This window comes from Carcharodon carcharias, chromosome 8, assembly GCF_017639515.1.
Source record: "Carcharodon carcharias isolate sCarCar2 chromosome 8, sCarCar2.pri, whole genome shotgun sequence".
In the NCBI taxonomy this organism is placed as follows: Eukaryota; Metazoa; Chordata; class Chondrichthyes; order Lamniformes; family Lamnidae; genus Carcharodon; species Carcharodon carcharias.
In genome coordinates, this window is record NC_054474.1 from 63,421,246 (window position 1) to 63,447,832 (window position 26,587).

The 26,587-nt window shown below is 42.3% G+C and overlaps 1 protein-coding gene across 1 annotated transcript in view; it reads left to right on the top strand.

The window, feature by feature from the left end:
* arhgef37 (Rho guanine nucleotide exchange factor (GEF) 37) overlaps positions 1-26,587 on the top strand; it is a 127,602-nt gene that overhangs the window by 68,441 nt on the left and 32,574 nt on the right. The window contains exons 5-7 of the mRNA XM_041193111.1: positions 6,399-6,598; positions 14,725-14,855; positions 24,386-24,490. Coding sequence (XP_041049045.1) covers positions 6,399-6,598; positions 14,725-14,855; positions 24,386-24,490 — 436 coding nt within the window. The remainder of the gene's footprint in view (positions 1-6,398; positions 6,599-14,724; positions 14,856-24,385; positions 24,491-26,587) is intronic.

Consider the following 26,587-nt stretch of genomic DNA (forward strand, 5'->3'; position numbering starts at 1 on the left):
GATGTAGCGGGCGACATATGTTTCATCTCAGAGCTGCTACACAAAAAGGAGGTAACCGATGCCCTATTTGGTCATGCCAGTGATATTATCCACTTCACCACCAATGAAGTCAACCAGGCTGCTGTCATTGTCATTGCTGGGTTTTTTCAAGTGCAGAGGTGTAATCGACAGTGCTCCTGTGGCCATTAAAGCCCCTTGGGAGCATCCAACTACATTTGTAGATCATAAAATGTTTGACTCCTTGAAGGCACAAATGGTGTGTGACTGCAGGAGAATAATAGTCTGTGCATGTTTACCAGGGAGCTATTATAAAGCATAGACCTGTACAATCCACAGCTCCTAGAGATTTTTAAAGCCTTAGCCCAGGTTGATGGATGGATCATCAGTGATAAGGGCTATTCCCTGCATACATGGTTGATGATGCCAGTGAGGCATCCCCAGCACAAGGCAGAGGGGCGTTACAGTCAAACTCATGCATCTACTAGAGCCATCACAGGGCGCACCATTGGGCTTCTTAAAATGCGCTTCCACTACCTTGACTGGCCTGGAGGTGCTCTGCAATATGCACCACAGAGGGTGTCGCAAATGGTCGTAGTCTGCTGTGCACTGCACAACCTGGTACTGCAACATGGACAGATGTTACAAGGGGAAGAGCACAAGGAACATCAGCCCTCCTCAGATGACGAGGATTTGCCGGAGCATGAGGAGGAGGCCGTAAATCCAAATGAGCCTTTCATTGATGCGAGGGCCATGGAGAGGTATGCAAGGGATGCCAGGTACAACCGGACCAACTCAAGGTTCACACAACAATAATGCACCTGCAAGACCACCGTTCCATCGTCAGACCTCCACCGCCTTCCTGGAGTGTAGAACTAGCCCTGCCATCCTTCCTTGCCGAGGTGCCTCTAAACCTGCTTTCCCTACCACCTAAAATAATATGGGGAATGGAGCTTTGACATTCCCACTCACTTGTGAGTGCTGGTACCAAGGATATCTTAGGTGTACGTGCACATCAATGTACCAACCTGCCTTGCCCAAAGCACCATTGCTTTGAATGCAAGTGTACCTGTCTCATTTATACCCCCTGAGGCTGAACGGGGTCAAAACATCTGGAATGCATAGATGGGGTTTCAGCTGTGCCTGCACTTAAAGCTATGTTCCACAAAATTATCATCACAGAATTCATATAAACATTCCTTCATTGTCGCTGGGTCAAAATCCCGGAACTCCCTTCCTAACAGCACTGTGCTTGTACCTACACCACACGGACTGCAGCGGTTCAAGAAGGCAGCTCATCACCACCTTCTCCAGGGCAATTAGGGTTTGGTAATAATAATGCTGGCCTAGCCCAGGTCCCGTCAACGAATATGTTAAAAATTGCATGATAATGCAGCACAACTCTTTCAGGTATGATGTATATGTCCCTATCTCCTCTCTAGCCATCACACTGCGAGAACAAGGGAGCTGCCATGATTGTTACTTCTGATACTATGGCAGGCCATCCCAAATCTTAATAGTCACGAACAATTGCAGAAAATGAATTATATTGTGCGTATATTTACAAGTGCAAACTGTATGGAAATATCACCCTTGCCACGTTTGTGGTCATAGTTTTTAAGTTTCCTTTTCCTTCCACTACGTCTAGGTGCTACCCTGACACCATCAGCTAAGGTGGAGGCAGTCTGCTCAGTGTGAAGTCCCCTTGCCCTGGATGACTGTGGTGAGTGCCCTCTAGAGAAGTGGTGCCTTGAGGGCTCCAGCCTACCGGGGTCTCCTGGTGCAGCTGCGTCCCCTTGGCCTAGCCTGCTTCAGCTGTTGGGGGGCAATGGTTGGAGGGAATGAAGAGATGCCACTAACTCTGAGGTTGTCCTGAGAGGAAGGCCCCGGGGAAGCTGGCACGTGCTTCTCCTCCATCTATGTGTGCAATGGCACTTCCCTGTCTCCCTGAGGGAAAGGGGCTCCAGGGAGGGTGGTCCAGGTGCCTCGTCCTCCTCTCGCCTAGCCAATGCCTGCACTGAGCCCATTGCTAGAGCGATGAAATGCAGGTCAGAGTACACATGGATCGAATGCTCAACCTGGTTCTCCATGGTGGTCACCATGCTTTCCATGGATGAAGTGCTCAACTGCTTGGGACACAGCAGGACTCAAGGCATGCAAAGATTCCTCTATACTCTATGCAAAGCTCAGCATAATCCCTGGCATCTCTGCCATACTTTTGCCTAGCCTCTGCTGTATGGCCAACAGGCTTCTTGTGGCCACAATCAGAGGCCTGTCATTAACATGGGTTTTAGCAGGAGCCTGTTTCCCAGTAGTCCTCCGATCATCTGACAACCCAGCTATCACATCTTCCCTCAGCTGCTCTGTGATGTGGTCTCCAGATTGTGCTCCCAAATCTAAATGCGAACCATCCACGGACAGCATGGGTGTAACTGTGTTGGTGGAGGTGGATGATGAGGCAAATGACTGTGCATCTTCTGGGGCACTGGCTGCTTCGTCCCCAGAGTCTTCAGGCTCCTGGTATAGCTGTAGCCTGATCCGTGGAGAACAAACAGAATCACATTATAAATTATCACAATCTGAGCACATCACTTCTCACCATGTGCATCCTGTGTACCCATTTGCCACCAGCAGGTGGCAGCCTTATCCTCCTTACGCTGGCTGGTCCAGCCTCCCCATCTGCCATGGATTTCACTCTCTCCTCTCCAGCGATCACCATTGCCTGTTCTTCAGCTGGTGTGAGGAGCCTAATGGGCACACCTCCTCCTGTGCATCTCCTCTCCTGCATGTTGTGGGTCTGCTTGTCCTGCATAACAGAGTACAGAGATAGTGACATGTCATGTTACACCTAACTCCTTGTCTGCAGGCATCCCCATCACACATACGGTCTTGTTATTCAAACCTTGCACCCAAGTGCCCACAAAAGGTAAATTTCCTGACACTTTGGCCACAGTTGCCATTTGGCAGCAAGGCTGAACAAGCATTCACTCTTCCGACATAGCTGCCCACTCACACATACGTTTTTGATTACTCCACGAGAGATTGTTGTTGAAGATGTGACACGTGCACTTGCCCTTGCAGATCAGAGTAGGACATTAAGCACTTCCTGCATTGGACCTAGGCTAGGCTTGCCTTGCCACCCCAGGGTTGCTTACCTCCTCTGCTACCTCCGCCCAGGCAGAGGGCCTGGCGGGAGGGCCTTCTTATATCACCTTCAGTGAAGATCACCTCCTGCCTTTCCCTGACAGCCTGGAGGAAAACCTTCAGGGAGGCATCCCTGAAGCATGGGGCCCATCAGCTTTGGTGGTCAGACATTTCTGAAAAGTTTATGCTGTTCTCAACCAGTGGTGGAACATTCTGACTGCAATGCAGTCTCCCTGTTTGAACAGGAGACTCTTTAACAGGCCACACGTAGATGCAGCATTGTCAGCTGACAGTGGGTTTGGCCAATGAAAAGCCTCCCCTGCTGCTAAATTGCATGTGTTTGCACGCATGCCACTGGCACTTAGAAATTTTATTATAATCATGTGGGAAAAGGCAAAAAGAGAGAAAGCGGAAGTGGTGCTCAGTTCTGGTTGTGCCATCAGAAATGACATGCGTTTAACAAGATCCTTGCCATTTTGTGGCACTTTGCTCAGCTGACCATGCTTCATATAGGAATTTAGTCATTGAGCATCAACAGACTATATAAGTATATGGAGCATCAAAATTATTCTGGTCCTATGCTCACCCACTGTCCTCAAATATTTTCTTTCTAGCAAGGACAGCAACCAGAAGCAGGAGCACATTCTCTCTCCCTTTACCCAGGGATGTTGAGACAAATTCTAGCATTCTGACTGTTAGATTAGCAGACGTTGGCAGCAGAGAAATTTGACTTTGGTGGCAGCGCAAAACAGTCGGTAGCAAACTGGCAGCCTGTTTTACACCACGCTGATTTTCTCTCGGGCACGGTGTAAAATGGGCTGCAATTCACTTTGGATTACTGTCAATATAGCTTTTAGAATGCTAGCGTTTTTCTCGGCACTTGCTCAAGAATCAAACATTCTGATCTGCTTGGCATTACAGAGTGCCTTTTACTCACTAAGCCATTCAAGGAGCTCTGATTTTCCATGTTTATAACAATGCATCTGAATCATGCACCATTCTCGTTTGCAAAAGTAGATGAGGCAATATCATTGCAGGTAGTTCTGGATGACCCTGTTCTATTGCTGCTGTCGAGAATAGGTAGGATTTTTAAATTTGTGAAACCGTTTGGCTGAGTTCCAAGTGTAGGTGACTAAGATTCTTCTTTCTTGCATCATCAATGTATGCAACAATTATCTAAAGGCACAATTATTAACAGCATAATTTATTGCCAATAAAGCTGCATCACCAATTGAGGAGTTCACAGGAGCAGTGAGATGGAGCACAGTAAATACTTTTCCTTACTAAGGGCTGCATTCTATCCTGCCCGTCTGCTGCTGCATGGCCCATTAGGTCAGGACACGCCAATTTTATTTCAGATCTACATCACATTTAAAGGGGTATCATTAGTGATATGACAAAAAATTCAAATTACTAAATGTAACAATATTCTTTTATCATCTAGATCACAGGATTCTTTTTTCAAAATAAAAAACTAAAATTAAATGAACCTTTAAATTATGATTTTCTAATTGTCGTTAAAAGTATAATAATCCTTCATTTGAATATGACTCATGATCTAAATGATTGTCTGACATCACTTTCACTGCATCTTCTGAACCTGGCTTCTGTCCTGACTCAGTCTCCAATTAGATGGTCGTGAGATGAAAGAGGATGCAAGGAGGTTTTGCTTCTACATTATCACTGAAATCTGCCAGCCATGATTTCAGTCATGTCACTGTTTCTGTTCCCAAGATGTCGCAAAACAAACATTATAAAAGTAGAAAATAATATATCAAGGATGTAATGAAACATCCAGTGACAGAAGTGCCTCAAAATACAGTCTCGCCTCATTAAAGTGCCTTCTGGCATGGTGACCAAGGAATGCTCAGAGATGTCAGGGCACAAGCTGTAATGTTCTATATATTATTCTTATGCTAAGATGTTTTGAGATTGTTTTAGTTGCCCTCATAGGTGAATCAGTATACTTTTCTTATCTACTGTAAAGTGTTTTGGGATGTCCTGAGGTCGCAAATAGAACTACAGAAAGCCAAGGCCTTTTCTTTGACTTATCACCTGCCAAGGAAACTTTGAAAGCACCATTAGGGAACACTGCGTTAACTCAGCCTGTGTGTTAACTTTTATATTTTACATTTATTTTGCAACTTTACATGTATATTTAAGATTAAACAAGGGTAAGGTTTTGCTACCAGCCATAATAATAAGAACTGCAGGGACCAAGGGATTAGATTGCTTGGCAATGGTAAAGATAAGTTACTTTTCTCTGTAAGCTCAACCCAACTGGATGAACAGCACCTCACCTTCCAACTAGGCACTTTACAGCCTTCCGGACTTAATATTGAGTTCAACAACTTCAGATCATGAACTCTCTCCTCCATCCGCACCCCCTTTTCCTATAATTTATAATTTTTAATATATTTTTTATATATTTTCTTTTCCCGCCTATTTCCATTACTTTTAAATGTATTTCCATCCATTGTTTTATCTCTACTTTTTAGCCTATTTCGATCTCTTCCCCCCCACCCCTCCCCCACTAGGACGATCTGTCACTTGCTTGTCCTGCTTTCTATCCTTAATGTCATCATTAACACATTTCTCAGCTAATATCACCACGGTCAACACCCCTTTGTCCTTTTGTCTATGACATCTTTGGTAATCTCTTCTTTGCCTCCACCTATCACTGGCCCTCTATCCAGCTCTACCTGTCCCACCCCCGTCAACCAGCTTATATTCCACCTCATTTCTATATTTCTTAGTTCTGATGAAGAGTCATATGGACTCAAAATGTTAATTGTATTCCTCTCTGCAGATGCTGTCAGACCTGCTGAGTTTTTCCAGCTATTTTTGTTCTTGTTTCAGATTTCCAGCATCCGCAATATTTTGCTTTTATTTTACTTTTCTCTGTAGCTGGAGCTCTATTAGCAGTACAACTCAAACAAAAAAGCAAAATATGTTAAATGTAAATTTTCAAATTTGCTATTGGTTTGACTCATTTGAATCCTATTAGGTGGTTACAGACTAAACTGTTTGCAATAGATATTATAACCATGCTTCATGCTGTGACCACCCTCAAAATTAGGATTAGGTTTTTCAATGCAATATTGCATTTGGTATCCTTTTAGAGGTAGTCTTTCATAATCTCGTAAATGATAACAATAGGATCGTAGCAAGAGATATCACTTTATAATAGGATGTGTCATGGAAGTATTACTAAAGAAAGACCTGATTCAAAAATGTTTTTCTGACTTTTTCAATAGGGCTCACGAAGGTACCATGACATTGACTTTCTTCCTGGTGACACCAGTCCAGAGGATTGGTAAATACCCATTACTTTTAAAAACTATACTGGAAAATACACCACAATCTGATGAAGGCTACACTGCACTAGAGAAAGCTACCGTGGCAATGCAAGAAGTAAATCATAATATCAATGAATACAAGAGATTAAAGGAAGTAGGTAAGAATTATCTTTTATTTTTCCAACATGTTTATATTCCCTCTGAAAGTGGCCACATCTCCATTTACTCTTATTATGGGTAGAGCAAAGGTAAACATAGATCATTTCATTTCTACCATTGTCAATGTTGTTTGCTATTTTGTGCCCTAGACGGGACAGGCAGCTTTACATAATAATTCCTTATCTTTACATTGTCCCTAATAATTCCTTATCTTTACATTGTCCCTTTAGCATGGTGGAATATTTCAAAGAGCTTCACAAGGAATAGTTGATGTACCAAACAGGAATTGGGAGAAAGGTTAGGAGAGGTGTCTGAGGTGTCAAAAGGTTAGCTTTGAGGAGGCTTTTGAAAGTGGAGACAGTTGTAGCAAAGCAGATGGATTTAGAAAAAGAATTCTGAGTGCAGCACCCATAAATGTTTGAGGCTTTATCGTAGGTACTAAGTCACCATTGACCAGAAACTTAACTGGACAAGCCGCATAAATAATGTGACTACAAGAGCAAACCAGAAGCTGGAAATTCTATGTCGAGTAACTCACTTCCTGACTACTCAAAGCCTGTCCACCATCTACAAGACACAAGTCAGGAGTGTGATGGAATACTCCCAACTTGTCTGGATGAATGTAACTTCAACAACACTCAAGAAGCTTGACACAACAGAACAAAGCAGTCCACTTGATTGATACCCCATTAACCATCTTAAACATTAACACTGTCCGCATCATGGTAGCAATTTGCACCATCCACAAAATGCACTGCAGCAACTCACAAAGGCTCCTTCAACAGTACCTTCCAAACTCTCAACCTCTGTCACGTAGAAGAACAAGGGAAGCAGATGCATGGGAACGCCTCCTCATCCTCCTCCAGGTATCATACCCTAAGAGGGCACTGACGACCATGGACTGCCATTGGATTGGTCCATGATTATGCTTGGCAAAGTACTGCAGTAGTTTGCTGTTGCCTTCTGCAGTATGGTTGACCAGGGAGCTCTCCCGCTCTTACCACCTGCCATCAGGCAATGGGAACACTACCACCTGCAAATTCCCTTCTAAGTCACACACCATCCTGACTTGGAACTATATCACCGTTCCTTTATTATTGCTGGGTCAGAAACCTGGAACTCCTTCCCTAATAGTACTCTGGCTGTTCCTATACCACAAAGACTGCAGCCGATTATCCTGGAATGAGAAGATAACCCCCAGCTTCTATTCTCTACCGAAAACTTTCTCCTTAAACCCCTTTCCCTTATCCCCTCCAAACTCACCTCCAACAAGTGTGAGGAGCTCATGGACTTCTTTGTCACTAAGATTGAGAGAATCCAATCAGCTGTCTCTGTCATGTCTCTCCCTTCCACTAGTCCACCAGGCCAAACTTCCTTTAATGCTAGCCCCTGTCCTAGTCCTGAACTTGCACCTTTCCTTAGTTTCTCTTCTATCTCCTTTTGTGCCCTCTGTGAACTCATTTACTCCATGAAATCCACCTCCTGTACACTCCATCCTATTCCCAGATGACACAATTTCCCTTCCTGGCCCCCATGTTGGCTGAAGTAGTTCTTTCTTTTCAGATGTTGTTCCTCTCTTTAAATCTGCTGCTATCACACCGCCTCAAAAAAAAATCTTGATCCTATCATCCTTACAAACCACTTCCCATTTCCAATTTCCCTTTCCTCTCAAGTCCTTGAGCATGTTGTCACCTCCCAAATTCATTCCCGTCTTTCTCAGAACTCCACGTTTGATCCCTCTAATCAGGTTTCTGTCCCTGCCACAGTACTGAAATGGCTGTTTATCAAGGTCACAAATGACAATCTATGTGACAGTGACAAAGGTAAACCTTCCCTCCTTGTTGTTCTTGACCTGTCTGCCGCCCTTAACATGGTTGATCACACCATCCTCCTCTAACACCTCTCTATTGCCATCCAGCTGGGACTGCTCTCATGTGATTCCATTCTTATCTATCTAATCATAGCCAGAGAATCATTTGCAGTGGTTTTCTTCCTGTGCCTACACTGTTACCTCTCATGTTCCCCAAGGTTTGGACCTTGGTTCCCTCCTATTTGTCTACATGCTGTCCCTCTGAAGTATCATCCGCAGGCACAATGTTAGTTTTCACTTGTACGCTGATGATACCCAGCTCTATCCCACCACCACCTCTCCCAACTTCTCTACTTTGCTAAATTATCAGACTGCTTATCCAATATCCAGTTCTGGATTAACCTAATAAATATTGGAAAGACTGAAGCCATTGTTTTTCTGTACCTGCTCCAAACTCCATTTCCTAACGACTGACTCCGTCCCTCTCACTGGCCACGGTCTGAGATTAAGCCAGTCTACTCGCAATCTTGGTGTCACATTTGACCCCGAATGACCCCGAGCGCTTTTGACCTCATATTCGTGCCATTGCTAAGATTTCCAATTTCCATTTCTGGAACACCGCCTGACTTTGCCCCTGTCTCAGCTCATTTGCTGCTGAAACCCTCATTCATGCCTTTATTACCTCTAGACTCAACAATTCTACTCCTGGTTGGTCTCCCACTTCCTACCATCTGTAAAATTGAGGTAATCCAAAACTCTGCTGCTTTTGGCTTAAGTCCGGTTGCTTTATCCTACCTATGTTTGCTGAACTTTAGTTGTCTCCTGGTCAAGCAATATCTTGATTTTAAAATTTTCATCCCTGTTTTCAAATTTCTCCATGGCCTCCCTGCTCCCCATCTTTATAATCTCCTCCAGCCTCACATCCCTTGGGGACCAGTGCCCTGGCGAACCAAATAACTAGGACTGTAAAGAGGGCTTTAAGCTAAATAGAAGGGGGGGAGGGTTCTGGAAAGGGGATACATAGGCTTACAAAGCAAAAGGACATGGCAGCCTTGCAGGGCAGCTATTTAGGTAATGATACCCAGAGTGTGACAGGAAGGGACAGAGTGTATAAACATAAAAAAAAGCAGCAAAAAAGGTCAAAAGGGGAAAAAATGGTAAAAACGGAAAATTAATGGCTCTTTACTTAAATGCACATAGTATTCGGAACAAAATAAATGAATTAGCAGTACAAGTAGAGGTTAACAGGTATGATCTTATAGCCATTACAGAGAAATGGTCACAGGGAGATCAAAGCTGGGAACTAAATATTCAGGGGTATGCGACTTTTTGAAAGGACTGGCAGGCAGGAAAGGGTGGTGGGGTAGCTTTGTTAGTATGAGATGGAATAAGTACGATAGCAAGGAAGGATCTTGAATTGGAATATGTAGAATCCATATGATTGGTGGTAAGAAATAACAAGAGGAAGAAGATACCGGCAGGAGTAGTCTATAGCCCCTTTGACAGTAGCTATACTGAAGGACAGAGAATAAATCAGAGATAATGACGGTATGTAAAAAAGGTAGTACATTAATCATGGGTGGCTTTAATCTTCATGTAGATTGGAAAAATCAAATTGGCAAAGGTTGACATGAGCAAGAATTCATAGTGTATCCAGAACAGTTTCTTAGAACAATATATTGTGAATTGAACCAGGCATCAGGCTATTTTGGATCTGGTAACATGTAATGAGGTTTAATAAATTATCTCAGAGTAAAGGATCCCCTCGGAAACAGTGACCATAATATGGTAGAATTTAGCATTCAGTTTGAGAGTGAGAAACTTGGGTCGGAAACAACTGTGCTAAACTTAAATAAGGGTACTTACAAAGGAATGAGGGCACAGTTGGCTGGAATGGACTGGGAAAGCAGTTTATTTGAAAAGACGGTTGTTGATAAATGGCAGACGTTTAAGAAAATAGTTCATGACTCTCAGCTAAGATATATCCCAGTGAGGAAGAAGGATTCAAGGAAGGGGATAAACTAACCATGGCTAACCAAAGAAGTTACGGACAGTATCAAATTGAAAGAAAAAACCTTCAATGTGGCAAATATTAATGGTAAGCCAGAGGATTGGGAAAGTTTTAAAAACCAACAAAAGATGACCAAAAGATAATGCAGAAGAAGAAAATAAACTTTGAGGGTAAACTAGCAAGTAATATAAAAATGGACAGTAAGGGCTTCTTTAAATATATAAAAAGGAAGAGAGAGGCCAAAGTGAACATAGGCCCCTTAGGGAATGAGGCTGGGGAAATAATAATGGGGAACCAGGAAATGGCAGAAGAGTTGAATAAATACTTTGCTTCAGTCTTCATGGTAGAAGATACTAATACCTTTCCAAAAATATTAAATAATCAAGGGGCAAAAGGGGGGAGGAAATAAATATAATAACTATCAGTAGAGGAAAAGTACCAGGGAAACTAATGGGGCTAAAGGCCGATAAGTCCCCTGGTCCTTGTGGGTGGCATCCTAGGATAGTAAAGGAAGTAGCTACAGAGATAGTGGATGCACTATTATTAATCTTCCAAGAATCTTTAGATTCTGGAAAAGTCCCAGAGGATTGGAGAACGGCTAATATAACACCCTTATTCAAAAACGGAGGGAGACAAAAAACAGGTAACTATAGGCCAGTTAGCTTAACGCCTGTCATTGGGAAAATGTTGGACTCTATTATAAAGGATATAAGAGCAGAGCATTTAGAAATACAAAATCTAATCAAGCAGAGTCAGCATGGCTTCATGAAGGGGGAATCATGCCTATCAAATTTATTAGAATTCTTTGAGGGGGTAACAAGCAGGATAGATAAAGGGGAACCAGTAGACGTAATATATTTGGATTTCAAAAAGGTGTTCGATAAGGTACTTCACATAAAGTTAATTAATAAGATAAGAACCCATGGTGTTGGAGATAGTATATTAGCTTGGATAGAGGATTGGCTAACTAATAGAAGATAGAGAATTGGGATAACATTTTTGGGATGGCAACATGTAATTAATGGAGTGCCACAGGGATCAGTGCTGGGGCACCAATTATTTACAATGTATATTAATGATTAGGATGAGGAAAGTGAATACACTATTGCCAAGTTCGCAGATGACGCAAAAGTAATTGGGAAGGCAAGTGGTGAGGATGACACAAGGAGTCTACAGAGGGATATAGACAGGTTAAGTGAGTGGGCAAAAACTTGGCAGATGGAACATAATGTGGGAAAATGTGAGATTATGCACTTTGACAGGAAGAATAGAGGAGCTGAATTTTATTTAAATGGAGAAAGACTGCAGAAGGCTTCAGCACAGGGATTTGGGAGCCTTTGTGCATGAATCATAAAAAGTTAACATACAAACTATACAAGGCACTAGTTAGACCACACTTTGAATACTGTGAACAATTTTGGGCCCCTTATCTAAGGAAAGATATACTGGCACTAGAGGCAGTCCAGAGAAGGTTCATTAGATTGATCCCGGGTATGGAGGGATTTTCTTATGAGGAGAGATTGAGTCGGTTGGGCCTGTACTCGTTGGGATTTAGAAAAATGAGAGGCAACCTTATTGAAACATATAAGATTCTTAGGGGGATTGGCAGGGTAGATGCTGAGAGATTATTTCCCCTTGTGGGAGGGTCTAAGACCAGAGGGCATAATCTCAGAGTAAGGGTGTGCCCATTTATAACAGAGAAGAGTAGGACTTTATTCTCTGAGGGTAGTCAATATATGGAATTCTTTACTGCAGAAGGCTATAGAGGCTGGGTCATTAAGTATATTCAAGACTGAGACAGACGGTTTTTAATCAGTAAGGGAATCAAGGGTTATGGGGAAAAGACAGGAAAGTGGAGTTGAGGATTATCAGATCAACTGTGATCTCATTGAATGGAGGAGCAGACTCGATGGGCTGAATTGTCTACTTCTTCTCCTACGTTTTATGGTCTTATGGGTTGATCTGCTCCTTAAATCCAGGCTTCTTGGCACCCCCAAATTTTTTGATTCTTCAACCATTGGTGGCCGTGTCTTCAGTTGCCTAGAACCCAAGCTCTGGAGTACTCTCAATACACCTCTCTGGTTTTCTACCTCGCTTTCCTTCTTTAATGCTCCTTAAAACCCACTTCTTTGGCCAAGTTTTTGCTCATCTGCCCTAATATCTTCTTATGTAGCTCAGTGTCATACTTTGTTTTATAATACTTCTGTGAAAGGCCTTGGGATTTTTCAATGCTTTCAAGGCACTATATAAATATAAGTTGTTGTTCAAGAAGGTGGCTCACCATCACCTTCTCAAGGGCAATTAGGAATAGACAATAAATGTGTGCCTTACCAGTGATGCCCATGTTCCATGAACAAATGAAAATAATAAATACTGGAACAGACAAAGTTGGGCACACAGCAATCCAGATTCAGAAAACCATAGTGTTTAAGCTGTAGTTTAGAACTCCTGAAGATTGGAGTGGTACATACAGGAACAGGAGTAGGCCATAATGCCCCTCAAGCTTGTTTGCCAATTCAATGCATTCGTGACTGATTTGTATCTGTCTTGATTCCATATCCCTTAATACCCTTGGCTAGCAAAAATGTATCAATCTCAGTTTTAAAATTATTAACTGAACTAACATCTACTACTTGGTTGTGGGAGAGATTTCAGCATTTCTTCCAATTTGTGTGAAGACATGTTTCCTAACTTTTCTCATGAAAGGCCTGTGGCTTTGACTTTAAGTTAATCTTCCCTTATCCTAAATTCCCCAACCAGCAGAAAAAGTTTATTTATCTCTAATATCAATTGCTTTAAAAATAAAATCCTAAATCAAGTTACCTTTAACCCTCTATATTCCAAGGAATAGAAGCCTAGTTTATGTAATCTTTTCTCAAAGTTTAACTCTTGGAGCCCAAGTAACATTCTGGTTAGTCTGTGATGCACTTCTTCTGATGCTAATATATCCTTTCTAAGGCATGGTGCCTAGAATTTAACATGACTGGAGATGTGGTCTAACCAGTGCTTTGTATCGCTGTAGCAAAACTTCCTCCCCTTTATATTTTAGCCCTCTTTATATAGGCCAACACTGTATTAGCTTTTTCATCTTTTTTGTACCTGACCACTGCATTTTAGTGATCTGTGTCCATGGACCCCTAAATTTCATTGTTCCAAACTTTTCATCATTTAAAAAAATACTCTGTTTACTCTTTTATGATCTGAAATGGATGATCTCATACTTAGCTGTGTTGTAAAGAATCTTATCAGAGACGCTCACTTACTTCATTTATCAATGACTCTTATTAATCTTATGATTCTGTCTACACTATTTACTATCTTTCTGTTGTTGAAAAACTTGAATGTGCATTGTGTATACAATCTTTATTGGGTTTTTTAAATCATTAATAAATATAGCAAATAGTTGAAGACCCAGGACAATTCCTTATACACGTTACCTCTACTCTCTACTCTATCACCTCATCAATCTCCACATCAATAATTTGATTTCAGTTTCATAAGCTTTAATTTTAGCTAACCGCCTCTTGTGTGGAACCTTATCAGATGCCTTCTCAAAGGCCACAGAGAGACCTGAAAACAAAGATGGCAATTTTAAGATCACTGAGGTGAAGGAACAGGGATCAGGAAGAAGAAAGACAATATGTGATGGCTACAGGCGCAAAAAACATTAAGTGATTTTGACTGGAGTAATGTTGATGCCATGGGTAATATAGAAGCCAGTTTGAAGGAATTTGAACAGGAAGTGGTGGAGAAGTGGAAAAAGAAATGCACAATGATGATGCACTTATGGATCTTGAAGGCAGGGAAAGTTAGAACAGGGACAGAAGCTAAAGAGGAGAGAAGGAAAGGGACAAAGATGGGCCCTTTAAAGTCAGGGTAATAGGAGCAGTTTTGCAGATGGTGGGAACAATGTTTGAGAAAAGTAATTAGTTGCTAATTTCTGCAAACATAGGATTATGGATAAATAATTAGATGGTCAGGTCCAGGAGTAAGAGGAGATGAAGTTTCTGGATGTGTAGGAAAGTTACATTTGAACTTTGAAAAATCTGGCACATGTGCAATTCCCAGTTGCTATCAAACCTGTCTGCTGTCCAAGTGAGGTAGTTCTGGTGTAGTAGAAACTGGCACAGAGTGTAATAGAATGACAATGGCAAAGACTTAACTCTGACAAATTCCCATAATTTCTGACAGAAGATGAATTGTATCAGCAAACATGCATCATTTGCCAGGTATTATACTAGTCAGGAGTAAATACCAGACATCCCTTTGGTGCTAATGTTTTATATTTCCTCCAATTCCTACAGCAATGAAATACAGCAAACAAGAAAATCTTTCAATAAGGGATACAATAGGCAGAATAAACAAGCATTCCATTGCAAAGAAGGCAGCCAGGCTCAGCCAAGTTATTAAACATGAAACTGGAATCCTTCCAAAAGTAAGTTCTTTGGCCAGAAGTTTATTGCCTACATAAAAACATTAGCAAGTTTACATTGCATTCTACAAGTAAAACTATGGTGTTGTGTATTAGCAATATTGCAATTACTGTGAATAAACAGCAAACCCAGAGTCAATTTGAACTGAAATGAATTGGACCTATTCAGATGGTTCATAATAATATGAATCTACCCAGTTTGCCATTTATAGATTTCAGATTTCATCACCCATCTAAGAAAAAAAACAGTGGCATATGTGCAGTGGGATGAACATGAGACTCAGCCTATGATAATGATTCGCTCACTCTAAACAGCTATGCTGTCTGACTCAGTAGAGGCCATAAAAAAAGCAAAGTTTGTTTTCTGAGAAAGCTTTGTTTCTAGTATTAGTTTAATGGTATTATCCTTTTTCTATACTGGTCCAGTAGTGGTGGTAGGAATGGGAATACATATCTGATTCTTTGCTGGTGATGTGCATGAATATGAGTACGTATCTGTTAATTTTATGAAAGGTCATCCCCTTGAATCTGAAGGCTGAGTGCTCAACTTTGCAACCTATCATTTTAAAATAGAATGAGAACAGGAACAAATAGCATTCCAAAATAAATTCTCAATACAGAACAATACAAAGGATAATGCCTTAATCCAACAGTGCAAAGATGGCAGCAATGCAAGAGAAAGTACAGATAAGACAAATACATTGACATTAGCATTCTCTGTGATCAATTGTCTCAAGCCTGCCTCTGTCAATTTACTGTTGAGTTGTTCCAGTAAGATTTGAGACCAGCCTTTGATTGTTGTGATTTTGTGTTGTGTTCTTATGTTCTTACTACAATTCTCAACTGTACAACAACATATTTAAATGTGTTTTTAGAATTTTTGTAAATAGAAATGAATAGAATGATATTTGATTTTTAGCAGCAGGTTTCTTAGTCAAGTGAACCTTGCTGCTTGTGGTAATTAATTCATGCTAAACCTGCTTTACTTAACACCATGAAATAGCAATGTACCAAACACAACTTTATCTTTATGAATCTTGTCACCCAGCTGAAAGTGGACTGGCAGCATTCTGTGTAATTGCACCATTTTCCTTTGAGGTGGAAAGGAAACAATGAAATTCAGGAGTCATAGTCTTTGACTGACGAGGAAGGTCACTTTCAATATCATTATGATAAAGCACTTATGCTTAACACTGAGTGCTAACCTGGACCCATTTCAATAAAGTTGGCATCCGATTTCCTGTCCTGTGAATCTTATCACCATTTAATGTCTGGATACTCTCATGGAGTGTAACTTGGGCTATTCTGGGCTACTTGCACATGTGATGACGATACTATATATTTTACCATCCTGGTTCTAAAGTGTAGGAACCAGAGCATCAAGCTTAATAGTCATTAGTTTCCTATTGGCTAGGTTAACACAGTTCTATTATGAATGCAAGCCAACTAGTTCATGTCTGGCCTGCGTCTGGAATTTGCCTCCCCCTTCCCCTCTTCATCACACCCTATTAGCATAACCTTTTATTCCTTTCCCCATCATGTCTTTATCTAGTTTTCCTTTAAATGCATCTGTGCTCAGCTACTCCTTGCAAGTTCCATATATTTCCCACTCTCTGCTGTATAAATACTTTCCTCCTGAGATTTCTTTTCAATTTATTAGTGACAATCGAATATTTATGACTCCTAGGCCTGAACTTTTAGTTCGGCGGGTAGACATGATCAACAGGCCCTGGGATCAGCCGGGAAACGGACTGCTGCCCCCGATCAACCCCCGACTGCAATTTCAAGGTGGCTGGCCAATTAACTGCGTTTGAACATGGACTGCTTCAGTAACTGAGGAGTCGCGAATGGTGCTGAACAATCATCAGCGAACATCCCCACTTCTGACCTTATGATGGAAGGAAGGTTGTTGATGAAGCAGCTGAAGATGGTTGGACCGAGGACACTACCCTGAGGAACTCCTGCAGTGATGTCCTGCAACTGAGATGATTGACCTTCAACAACCACAACCATTTTCCTTTGTGCTAGGTATGACTCCAACTAGCAGAGAGTTTTCCCCCTGATTCCCATTGACTCCAGTTTTGTGAGGGCTCCTTGATGCCACACTTGGTCAAATGCTGCTTTGATGTCAAGGGCAGTCACTCTCACATCATCTCTGGAGTTCATCTCTTTTGTCCATGTTTGAACCAGGACTGTAATGAGGTCAGAAGCTGAATGAACCTGACAGAACCCAAATTGAGTGTCAATGAGCAGCTCATTGCTGAGCAAGTGCCATTTGATTGCACTGTTGATGACCCCTCCCATCACTTTACTGATGATCGAGAATAGACTGATGAGATGGTAATTGGGCGGGTTGGATTTATCCTGCTTTTTATACACTGTACATAACTGGGCAATTTTCCACATTGTTGGGTGGATGCCAGTGTTGTAGCTGTAGCATTTGCCTAGGGGCGCAGCAAGTTCTGAAGCGCAAGTCTTCAGTAGTATTGCTGGAATATTGTCAGGATCCATAGCCTTTGAAGTATCCAGTGCCTTTAGCATTTCTTGATATGTGGAGTGAATCGAATTGGCTAAAGAGACTAAGATGGATCATCTATTTGGTACTTCTGGCTGAAGATTGTTGCAAATGCTTCAGCCTTATCTTCTACACTGATGTGCTGGGCTCCCCCATCATTGAGGATAGAGATATTTGTGGAGCCTTCTCCTGTGAGTTGTTTAATTGTCCAACACCGTTCACGACTGGATGTGGCAGGACTGCAGAGCTTAGATCTGATCCTTTGGTTGTGGGATTGCTTAGGCCTGTCTATTTCTTGCTGCTTATGCTGTTTGGTATGCAAGTAGTCCTGTGCTGTGACTTCACCAGATTGAAACTCATTTTAAGGTATGTCTGGTGCTGCTCCTGACATGCCCCTACTGCACTCTTTATTGAACCAGTGTTGATCCTCTGGCTTGGTGGCAATGGGATATGCTGGGCCATGAGGTTACAGGTTGTGGTTAAGTACAATTATGCTGCTGCTGTTGGCCCACAGCGCCTCATGGTTGCCCAGTCTTGAGTTGTTAGATCTGTTCAAAGTCTATCCCATTTAGCACTGTGGTAGTGCCACACAACACGATGGAGGGTATCCTCAGTGTGAAGATGGGACTTTGTCTCCCCAGTGACTATGCAGTGGTCACTCCTACCAATACTGTCATGGACAGATGCATCTGTGGCAGGCAGATTGGTGAGGATGAGGTCAAGTATGTTTTTCCTTCTTGTTGGTTCCCTCACCACCTGCTGCAGACCCAGATGGACATTGAAGCCCCCCACCCAGAGTATGTTCTGTGCCCTTTCCACCCTCAGTGCTTCCTCCAAGTGGTGTTCAACATGGAGAAATACTGATTCATCAGCTGAGGGGGAATGGTAGGTGATAGTCAGCAGGAGATTTCCTTGCCCGTGTTTGAGATGTCATGTGGTCCAGGGTCAATGTTGAGGACTCCCAGGACAATTTCCTTCTGACTGTATACCACAGTACTGCCACCTTTGTTGTGTCTGCTCTGCAGGACACGCCCAGGGATGGTGATGGTGGTGTCTGGGATATTAGCTGTTAGGCATGATTTCATGAGTATGACTATGTCAGGCTGTTGCTTAATTAGTCTATAAGACAGCTCTCCCAATTTTGGCACAAGACCCCAGATGTTAGTAAGGAGGAATTTGTAGGGTTGACAGGTCTGAGTTTGCTGTAGTCATTTCTGGTTTAATACCTTATTGACTTGCTTTTAGCAATCTTACACAACTGAGTAGCTTGCTAAGACATTTCAGAGGGCATTTAAGAGGCAGCCACTTTGCTGTGGTTCTGGAGTCACATGTAGGCCAGACCAGGGCAGATTTCCTTCCCTAAAGGATGTTAGAGAACTAGGTGGTTTTTTATGACATTTGACAATGGTTTCATGGCCATCATTAGATTTTTTAATTCTAGATATTTATTGATTCGAATCCGGGTCTCCAGAACATTACCCTGGGTCTGTGTATTACTAGTCCAATGACAATACCACTACGCCACTGCATTCCCCATACAATTGGATGGGTCAGGCTGGATGGACCAGAGAAACTTTTCCTGTCCATCATTGTTTGTATCTTTGTAAGTCATATTGACTCACTGCATAATGCACAATGTGACACTACGTGAACAATTTGAAGTAGGAAGGTTTCAGACACTGTTCCCAGCCTGTACTGATCTGTCTGATCTCAGGAGGCTCAACGATGGCAGTGCTATAACTGCTTGGGCAAAATAGGGAAATTTCAGCCAAGATTCCCATTCCTAAGCAATGTCATGTAATTAAATTCATATGATCATCAGATGAGGACAAAATTGTGTTTTGGTGCAGTTCTACACCCTCAACCCTGCGAATAGCTTTCTGACATCAGGCATAGGTTTTCCAACCGCAATACTAACATAACCCTTCATTTTCATGTGTTTGCCATTTGCATTACAATCAGAAAACCTAGACCTTAATGTATAAACTAGCGTATGAATAGCAGATAAAAACAAAAAAACTGCGGATGCTGGAAATCCAAAACAAAAACAGAATTACCTGGAAAACCTCAGCAGGTCTGGCAGCATCGGCGGAGAAGAAAAGAGTTGACGTCCACTCACTCAAGTTCTGTCGAAGGGTCATGAGGACTCGAAACGTCAACTCTTTTCTTCTCCGCCGATGCTGCCAGACCTGCTGAGTTTTTCCAGGTAATTCTGTTTTTGTATGAATAGCAGGTTGCTTAGGTACTGGAAGTTGTTGCATAAGATTCTACCTTAAAGAGCAAAGTAAAAAGAGGGGACAAAATAGTCCTATTCCATCCCAAGAGGAGGGTGTGAGACAATGACTCTGAGGAACAATCTTACAACATTGACATTGAAGAAGGGCTAATTGATCTCCTGTGGCATTATTCACACCAAAGCTAAAAAGCATTCTTCCATTTCCTGTAATTCTTTCTGCTTCGCTCACAAAGACCGATTTTTAACCCGGCTGCCCATGCGCAGTTCAAATGTGTGAAGCAACTTAATGCAACCAACTTAATTCCACCCCTCAGGTTGCAATTTTAACCTATTCTTTTGAGCAGGTGGAATGAACCACTGCCGGAAGCAGCTGAGTCCTTCTTTAACTGTGCAGATTCGGTTTCAATTAAATCATTGGGGTCCAACTGCAATTTTTTCCCCAAGGTCTGTGTGAGGAAACCGTTGTGGCCCCCCTATTCCTCTGGACCACACAGGGAAATCTATGGCCTCCCCTGGCCCATGCTTCTCTCTCCCTCTCCAAACCATCTCTAGAATATCACAAGATATACACTCTCCACCCCATTTAAAATTAGGTGATCTCCTGGGAAAGGTGAATTTGGAGAAAAAACATTCCAGGCAACTCCTCACCAACCCCTTAGACAAACAAAACTAAACCAGGAGATCATTCTGGCCCTGATAATTCTATGCATTAGCATCTTTTGTAACAGGTGCTGTCTGCCCTTACCAGAAACAGATCAAGTCCTCGCTTGAAGGAAGCTTGCCTGAGATCCCGTATTCTTTGGGGAGAAGAACCATCTCCTGACATCTAACCTAGATCTAGCCTTATTCAACTTAAACTTATGACCCCTGGACCTCCCTAATGGGATCAGATCAATCTTAATTCTATGCTTCTCTCAAGTTCTGGCTCTTAAAACTCACACTGTTAAATAAGACGCTTTAAATGAGAATTAGTCTAGTAGTTCTCCTCTGAGCCCTTTCTAAGGCCTCAATACCAACCAACCTGCGAGGAGACCGGACCCAGTCAGAATATTCTAAGTAACACCTAACCAAGGTCTGGTACAAGGACAAAGTAGTATGCTTTTATATTTATTCATTGAACCATTAAAGATTGCTAGAATAGACATTTTTAAAGATTATACTGATCCAGTCACTATGAATCACAGAATTGTTACGGTGCAGAAAGAGGCATTCAGCCATTATGTCTGCACCAGCTCTGCTTGACTTAGTGCCATTTTCCTGCCTTTTCCCCATTACCCTGCACATTATTTCTATTTAAATAATTATTTAATGCCCTACTGAATGCCTCAGTTGAACCTGCCTCCACCACACTTCCAGGTAGTGCATTCCAGACCCAAACCACTCGTCATGTGAAAAAGTTTTTTCTCACATTGCATTTACTTCTCTTGCAAATCATTTCAAATCTGTGCCCTCTCGTTCTCCATCCTCTTTTGAACAGGAACAGTTTCTCCCTATCTTCTTTGTCCAGTCCCCTCATGATTTTAAACACCTCTTTCAGATCCCCTCTTAGCCTTCTCCTCTCCAAGGAGAACAGTCTCAACCTCTCCAATCTAATTTCAAAACTGAAAATTCTCATCCCTGGAAGCATTTTTGTAAATCTCTTATGCAGTCTCTCCTATGCGTTCACATCCTTCTTAAAATGTGGCACCCAGAACTGTACACAATACTCCAGCTGAGGTCTAACTAGTGTCCGATACAAGTTCAGCATAACTTCCTTACTCTTGTACTCTATGTCCCTATTAATAAAGCCTAGGATACTGTATGCTTTATTAACTACTCTCTCCACCTGTTCTGCCACCTTTAATGATTTATGCATATGTACACCCAGGTCCCTCTGCTCCAGCACACCCTTTAGAGTTGTACCTCTTATTTTATATTGAGTCTCTGTGTTCTTCCTACCAAAATGAATCACCTCACACTTCTCCGCATTGAACTTCAGCTGCCACCTATCTGCTCACTCCACCAACTTGTCTATGTCCTTTTGAAGTTTGACACTGTCCGCCTCACAGTTTACAGTGCTTCCAATTTTTGTATCATCCACAAACTTTGAAATTGTCCCCTACATACCAAGACCTGGATCATTTACATATATCAGGAAAAGCCTCTACCAATACCGACCCCTGGGGAACTCCACTACAAACCTTCCTCCAGCCCAAAAAATACCCTTTAACCATTACTTGCTATTTCCTATTACTCAGCCAATTTTGTATCCACATTGCTACTGCCCCTTTTATTCCAAGAGCTATAACTTTTCTCTCAAGTCTGTTGTGCAGCCCTGCATCAAATACCTTTTGGAAGTCCATGTACACCACATCAACAGCATCACTCTCGTCAACCCTCTCTGTTACTGCTTCAAAAACTTAAACATGATCCTCCCTTAAGAAATCCATGCTGGCTTTCCTAATTAACCCACACTTTTCTATGTGACTGTTAACTCTATCCCAAATAATTGTTTCAAGAAGCTTCCCCACCACCGAAGTTTAACTGACTGGTCTGTAATTTCTGGGCATATCATTACAAACATTCTTGAACAAGGGTGCAATGTTTGCAATTTTCCAGTCCTCTGGCACCTCCCTTGAGTCTAAGGAAGTCTGGAAGATTATGGCCAGTGCCCCTGCAATTTCCACTCTCACTTCCTTCAATATCCTTGGATGCATCTCATCCAGCCCTGGTGCCTTGTCAACTTTAAGTACTGACAGTTTATCCAACACCTTCTCTTTATCAATTTTGAACCCTTCTAGTGACAGAGTTTCCTCCTCTGTCACCAAGTCCTGGGTAGCATCTGCTTCCTTGGTAAAGACAGATGCAAAGTCTTTATTTAACACCTCAACCATGACCCTGCCTCCTTGTGTAAATCCCCTTTTTGGTCCCTAATCAGTCCTAATCCTCTTTTTACCATCCTTTTACTACTTATGTGCCTATAGGAGACTTTGGGATTCTCCTTTGTGTTGGCTGCCAGTCTTTTCTTATAAACTCTCTTCACTCTTCATATTTGCTTCTTCATCTCTCCTCTGAACCTTCCGTATTCAGCTTGGTTCTCAATTGTATTTTCTACCTGACATCTGTCATAAGCATATTTTTTCTTCTTTATCTTAATTTCAATCTCCTTTTTCACCCAGGGAGTTCTGGATTTATTTGCCCTAGCTTTCCCTTTTGAGCGAGTGTACCTTGACTGTGCCCAAGCCATTTCTTCTATGAAGGTAGCCCATTGTTCAGCTACAGTTTTTCCCACCAACCTTTGATTCCAATCCATCTGGTCCAGCTACGTTCTTGCTCCATTGAAGTCAACTCTCTCCCCAGTTAATTATTCTTACTCTGGGTTGCTCATTGTCCTTTTCTACCGTCATCCTAAACCTTATGATACAATGATCACTGTCTCCTAAATGTTCCCCTGCTGACACTTGATCTGCTTGGGCCCACCTCATTTCCAAGAGCCAGGGCTAGCAGTGCCTCCTTTCCTGTTGGACTGGACTCATACTGCTGTAGAAAATTCTCCTAAACACACTCTGGGAACTCTTTCCCCGTTTTGCCCTTTACACTGCCACTATTTCAGTCTATATTCGAACTATTCTATAATGTTTGCATCTCTCTGTAATTTCCCTGCAGATTTGTTCCTCTCCATCCTTTGCACTAGTTGGTGGCTTACAAACTACACCGAGCAATGTAATTGTACCCTTTTTGCGCCTTAGCTCTAGCCAAATTGATTCTTTCCTTGAACCCTCTGGGACATCCTTTTTCTCCAGCACTGCAATGCGCTACTTAACCAATACAGCCACGCCTCCTCCTTTTCTTCCTGCCCTATCTTTCCTGAACACCTTGTACCCAGGAATACTTAGCACCAGCCCTGCCCTTCCTTGAGCCTGGTCTCTGTTATTGTCACAACATCAGAATTTCTCATGGCAATCTGCACCTATAACTCCCCAATCTTACTTACTATACTCCGTCCATGGAATCTAAGATAACTACAGAATTCTTTTGTTAATGTTGTTATAGTGAGGTAGATTTTCATGTCACCAATTTCATTGGACAGGTGGCAAATAGATCAAACCTGGAACTTACCCAATGAAAGTGGTCTGAGGTCCAAGATTACTTTCATGTTTGGGCCTCATTGGAGGTGGGCAAGATATCTGATGGTTCCAGTGTATGGGTGGGTAGAATGGTAGAGCTGTGTAGGGGTTTGGACTTTGGGAGAGATGGTTAAAAAATTTTCTCCACCCTCATCTATTTTGGTATAGCTCTGGGCTGCTTAATGGCAAATATAAATAAACAGAGCAAGTGTGGTGCACCATCTGCCCATTTCCTACTTTAAAATTGCCTGGGGGTTCTTTAATGTCACAGCACCCTTGATTGTCATGTGTTAATGAGGCTCCCTGCTGTTTCTGGCAGACACTTGTCACTCTCCAGAATGGCAGTGGCACAGATGTGGGAGGAATGGGGTGGCAAGAGTTGTTTTTATGTTAATTGTGCTACTGGCCCATTCTCATGCAAAAGAGGGGATGAAAATCAGACCCAGCTCTCACATAAAAAATTCTAGATTAAAATGTATTTATGGAACGTATGGTATAATGGCAGTATTGTGCAATTGTGTTTTATTGCCAGTTATGGCAGTAATGGCAGCAAGTGATTCAGTGCTGTTGAGATCAATCAATTATTAATCTGAAGTAGCGAGTTATTTGATAATACTTAATATGATGCAACCGTAAATTTTACATTTTAACAAAAGTTCTTTCCATCTTTTTCTAGATAAAGGACAAAGATTATGATGCTTCAGTAAAACTTTTCTGTATAATTGAAAAAAATGTTTCAGAACTGAAGAAAAACACACAAAACTATATATCAAATATGGAGGTAACTTTGTACACTTTGTTATATTTTTGTCATTTAATTTTCTTTATGTCACTTTTAATTTTTTATTTCTAGTGTATTTCCATTACCTTTTACTATATGGATTGCATTTTGCTTTTTATTTACTCTTTCATTTTCATTCCTTCTTCCCTTTTATTTCTTTGGTGTGTCAGTATCTATTTTATACCTACTTTCCTAGTTCAGTTGAGTTTTTTTTTGTAAAATTCATCTTATTTCTATTTTGCTTTATCATTGTTTCTTCATTATATCTGATCCTGCACCTGCAGGGATGAGGATAGGCAAGTTAGAGGAACCCATTACACACCTGAGGAATTCAGACACTGCTTCAGCTAATTGGGTCCTATTATTTGTGCAGCTAATTTTACTTCATTTCTCTACGCTCCCCCCCCCCCCACCCCCCCATCCCTTTGTTACATGGTGTTTTATTTTTCTTGTTTTCTTTAATTTTGGTGAATAAGAACAAATATGCTGGGCTGGCTGTGTCTCCAGCAGGTCAATGTGAGGTGTCTAGTCTGTGGCGCAGAGAGTAAGCATGCTTTTTATTTTTGTGTGCTAGTTTGCTTCTCATTTTCAGCCTGTACCGCTGGTTAGCAGCAATGGTGAAAAGGAGAGCCAAATGTGTCCCGTCCGTACACAGCCTCTCCATCAGCAAGTCCTCAGCTGTGCCTCCTTGAGGTAACACAAACTAGGTCCATCGTGGCCTCAGGCTAACACTTTAGGGGAACTAGGTGGAGGTCTGGCCCCCAGACATCCCATTTGCAGGCCCACCAGCTTGTGGATACACCCTGGCAGTCAAGAACCAAACTCCCAGCTATGGGCAAATAGCTCCACTGCCTTGTGGATAATTTTGAGAGAATTGAAGGCGAAGAGAGTAAACTCTGACAAAAAATCTAGAGTGGAGCCCAAAGACGGACTGATGTCTAAATATGTAATCTTTTCAGCAGCTCCTGCAACCAAGCTGGGATGTGGCTAGATCAGCATTTATTGCCTGTCCCTAATTGCCCTTGAGAAGGTGATAGTGAGCTGCCTTCTTAAACCGCTGCAGCCCTGTGACGTAGATAGACAGTTCCAAGATTTTGACCCAGCAACAGTGAAGGAACAGCGATATATTTCCAAGTCAGGAAGGGGAACTTTCAGGCGGTGGTGTTCCCATGTATCTGCTGCCCTTGTCCTCCTAGATGGTAGTGATTGTGGGTTTGGAAGGTGCTGCCAAAGGAGTCTTGATGAGTTACCACAGTGCACCTTGTAGGTGGTATACACTGTTGCCACTATGTGTCAGTGGTGGAGGGAGTGAATGTTCGTGGAAGGGGTGCCAGTCGAGTGGGCTGCTTTCTCCTGGATAGTGTCAAGCTTCTTGAATGTTGTTGGAACTGTACTCATCCAGGCAAGCGGGATTCCATCACACTCCTGACTTATGCCTTGTAGATGGTGGTCAGGCTTTGGGGAGTCAGGAGGTGAGTTACTTGCCACAGGATTCCTAGCCTCTCACCTCCTCTTGTAGCCACAGTATTTATATGGCTAGTCTAGTTGAGTTTCTGTCAATGTTAACCCCCAGGATGTTGATAGTGGGGGATTCAGTGATGGTAATGCCGTTGAATGTCAAAGGTTGATGGTTAGGTTCTCCCTTGTTGGAGAAGGGCAATGGTTAGGTTCTCCCTTATTGGAGAAGGTCATTGCCTGGCACTTGTGAGGCGTGATTGTTACTTGCCACTTGTCAGCCCAAGCCTGGATATTTTCCAGATCTTGCTGCATTTTGGACATGGACTGCCTCAGTATCTGAGGAGTCGCGAATGGTGCTGAACATTGTGCAATCATCAGCGAACATCCCCACTTCTGACCTTCTGATGGAATGAAGGTCATTGATGGAGCAGCTGAAGATGGTTGGGCCCAGGATACTATGCTGAGGAACTCCTGCAGTGATGTCCTGGAACTGAGATGACTGACTTCCAACAACCACAACCATCTTCCTTTGTACTAGTTATGACTTCAACCAGCAGAGAGTTTACCCCCGATTCCCAGTGACTCCAGTTTGGCTAGGGCTCCTTGATGCCACACTTGGTCAAATGCTGCCTTGATGTC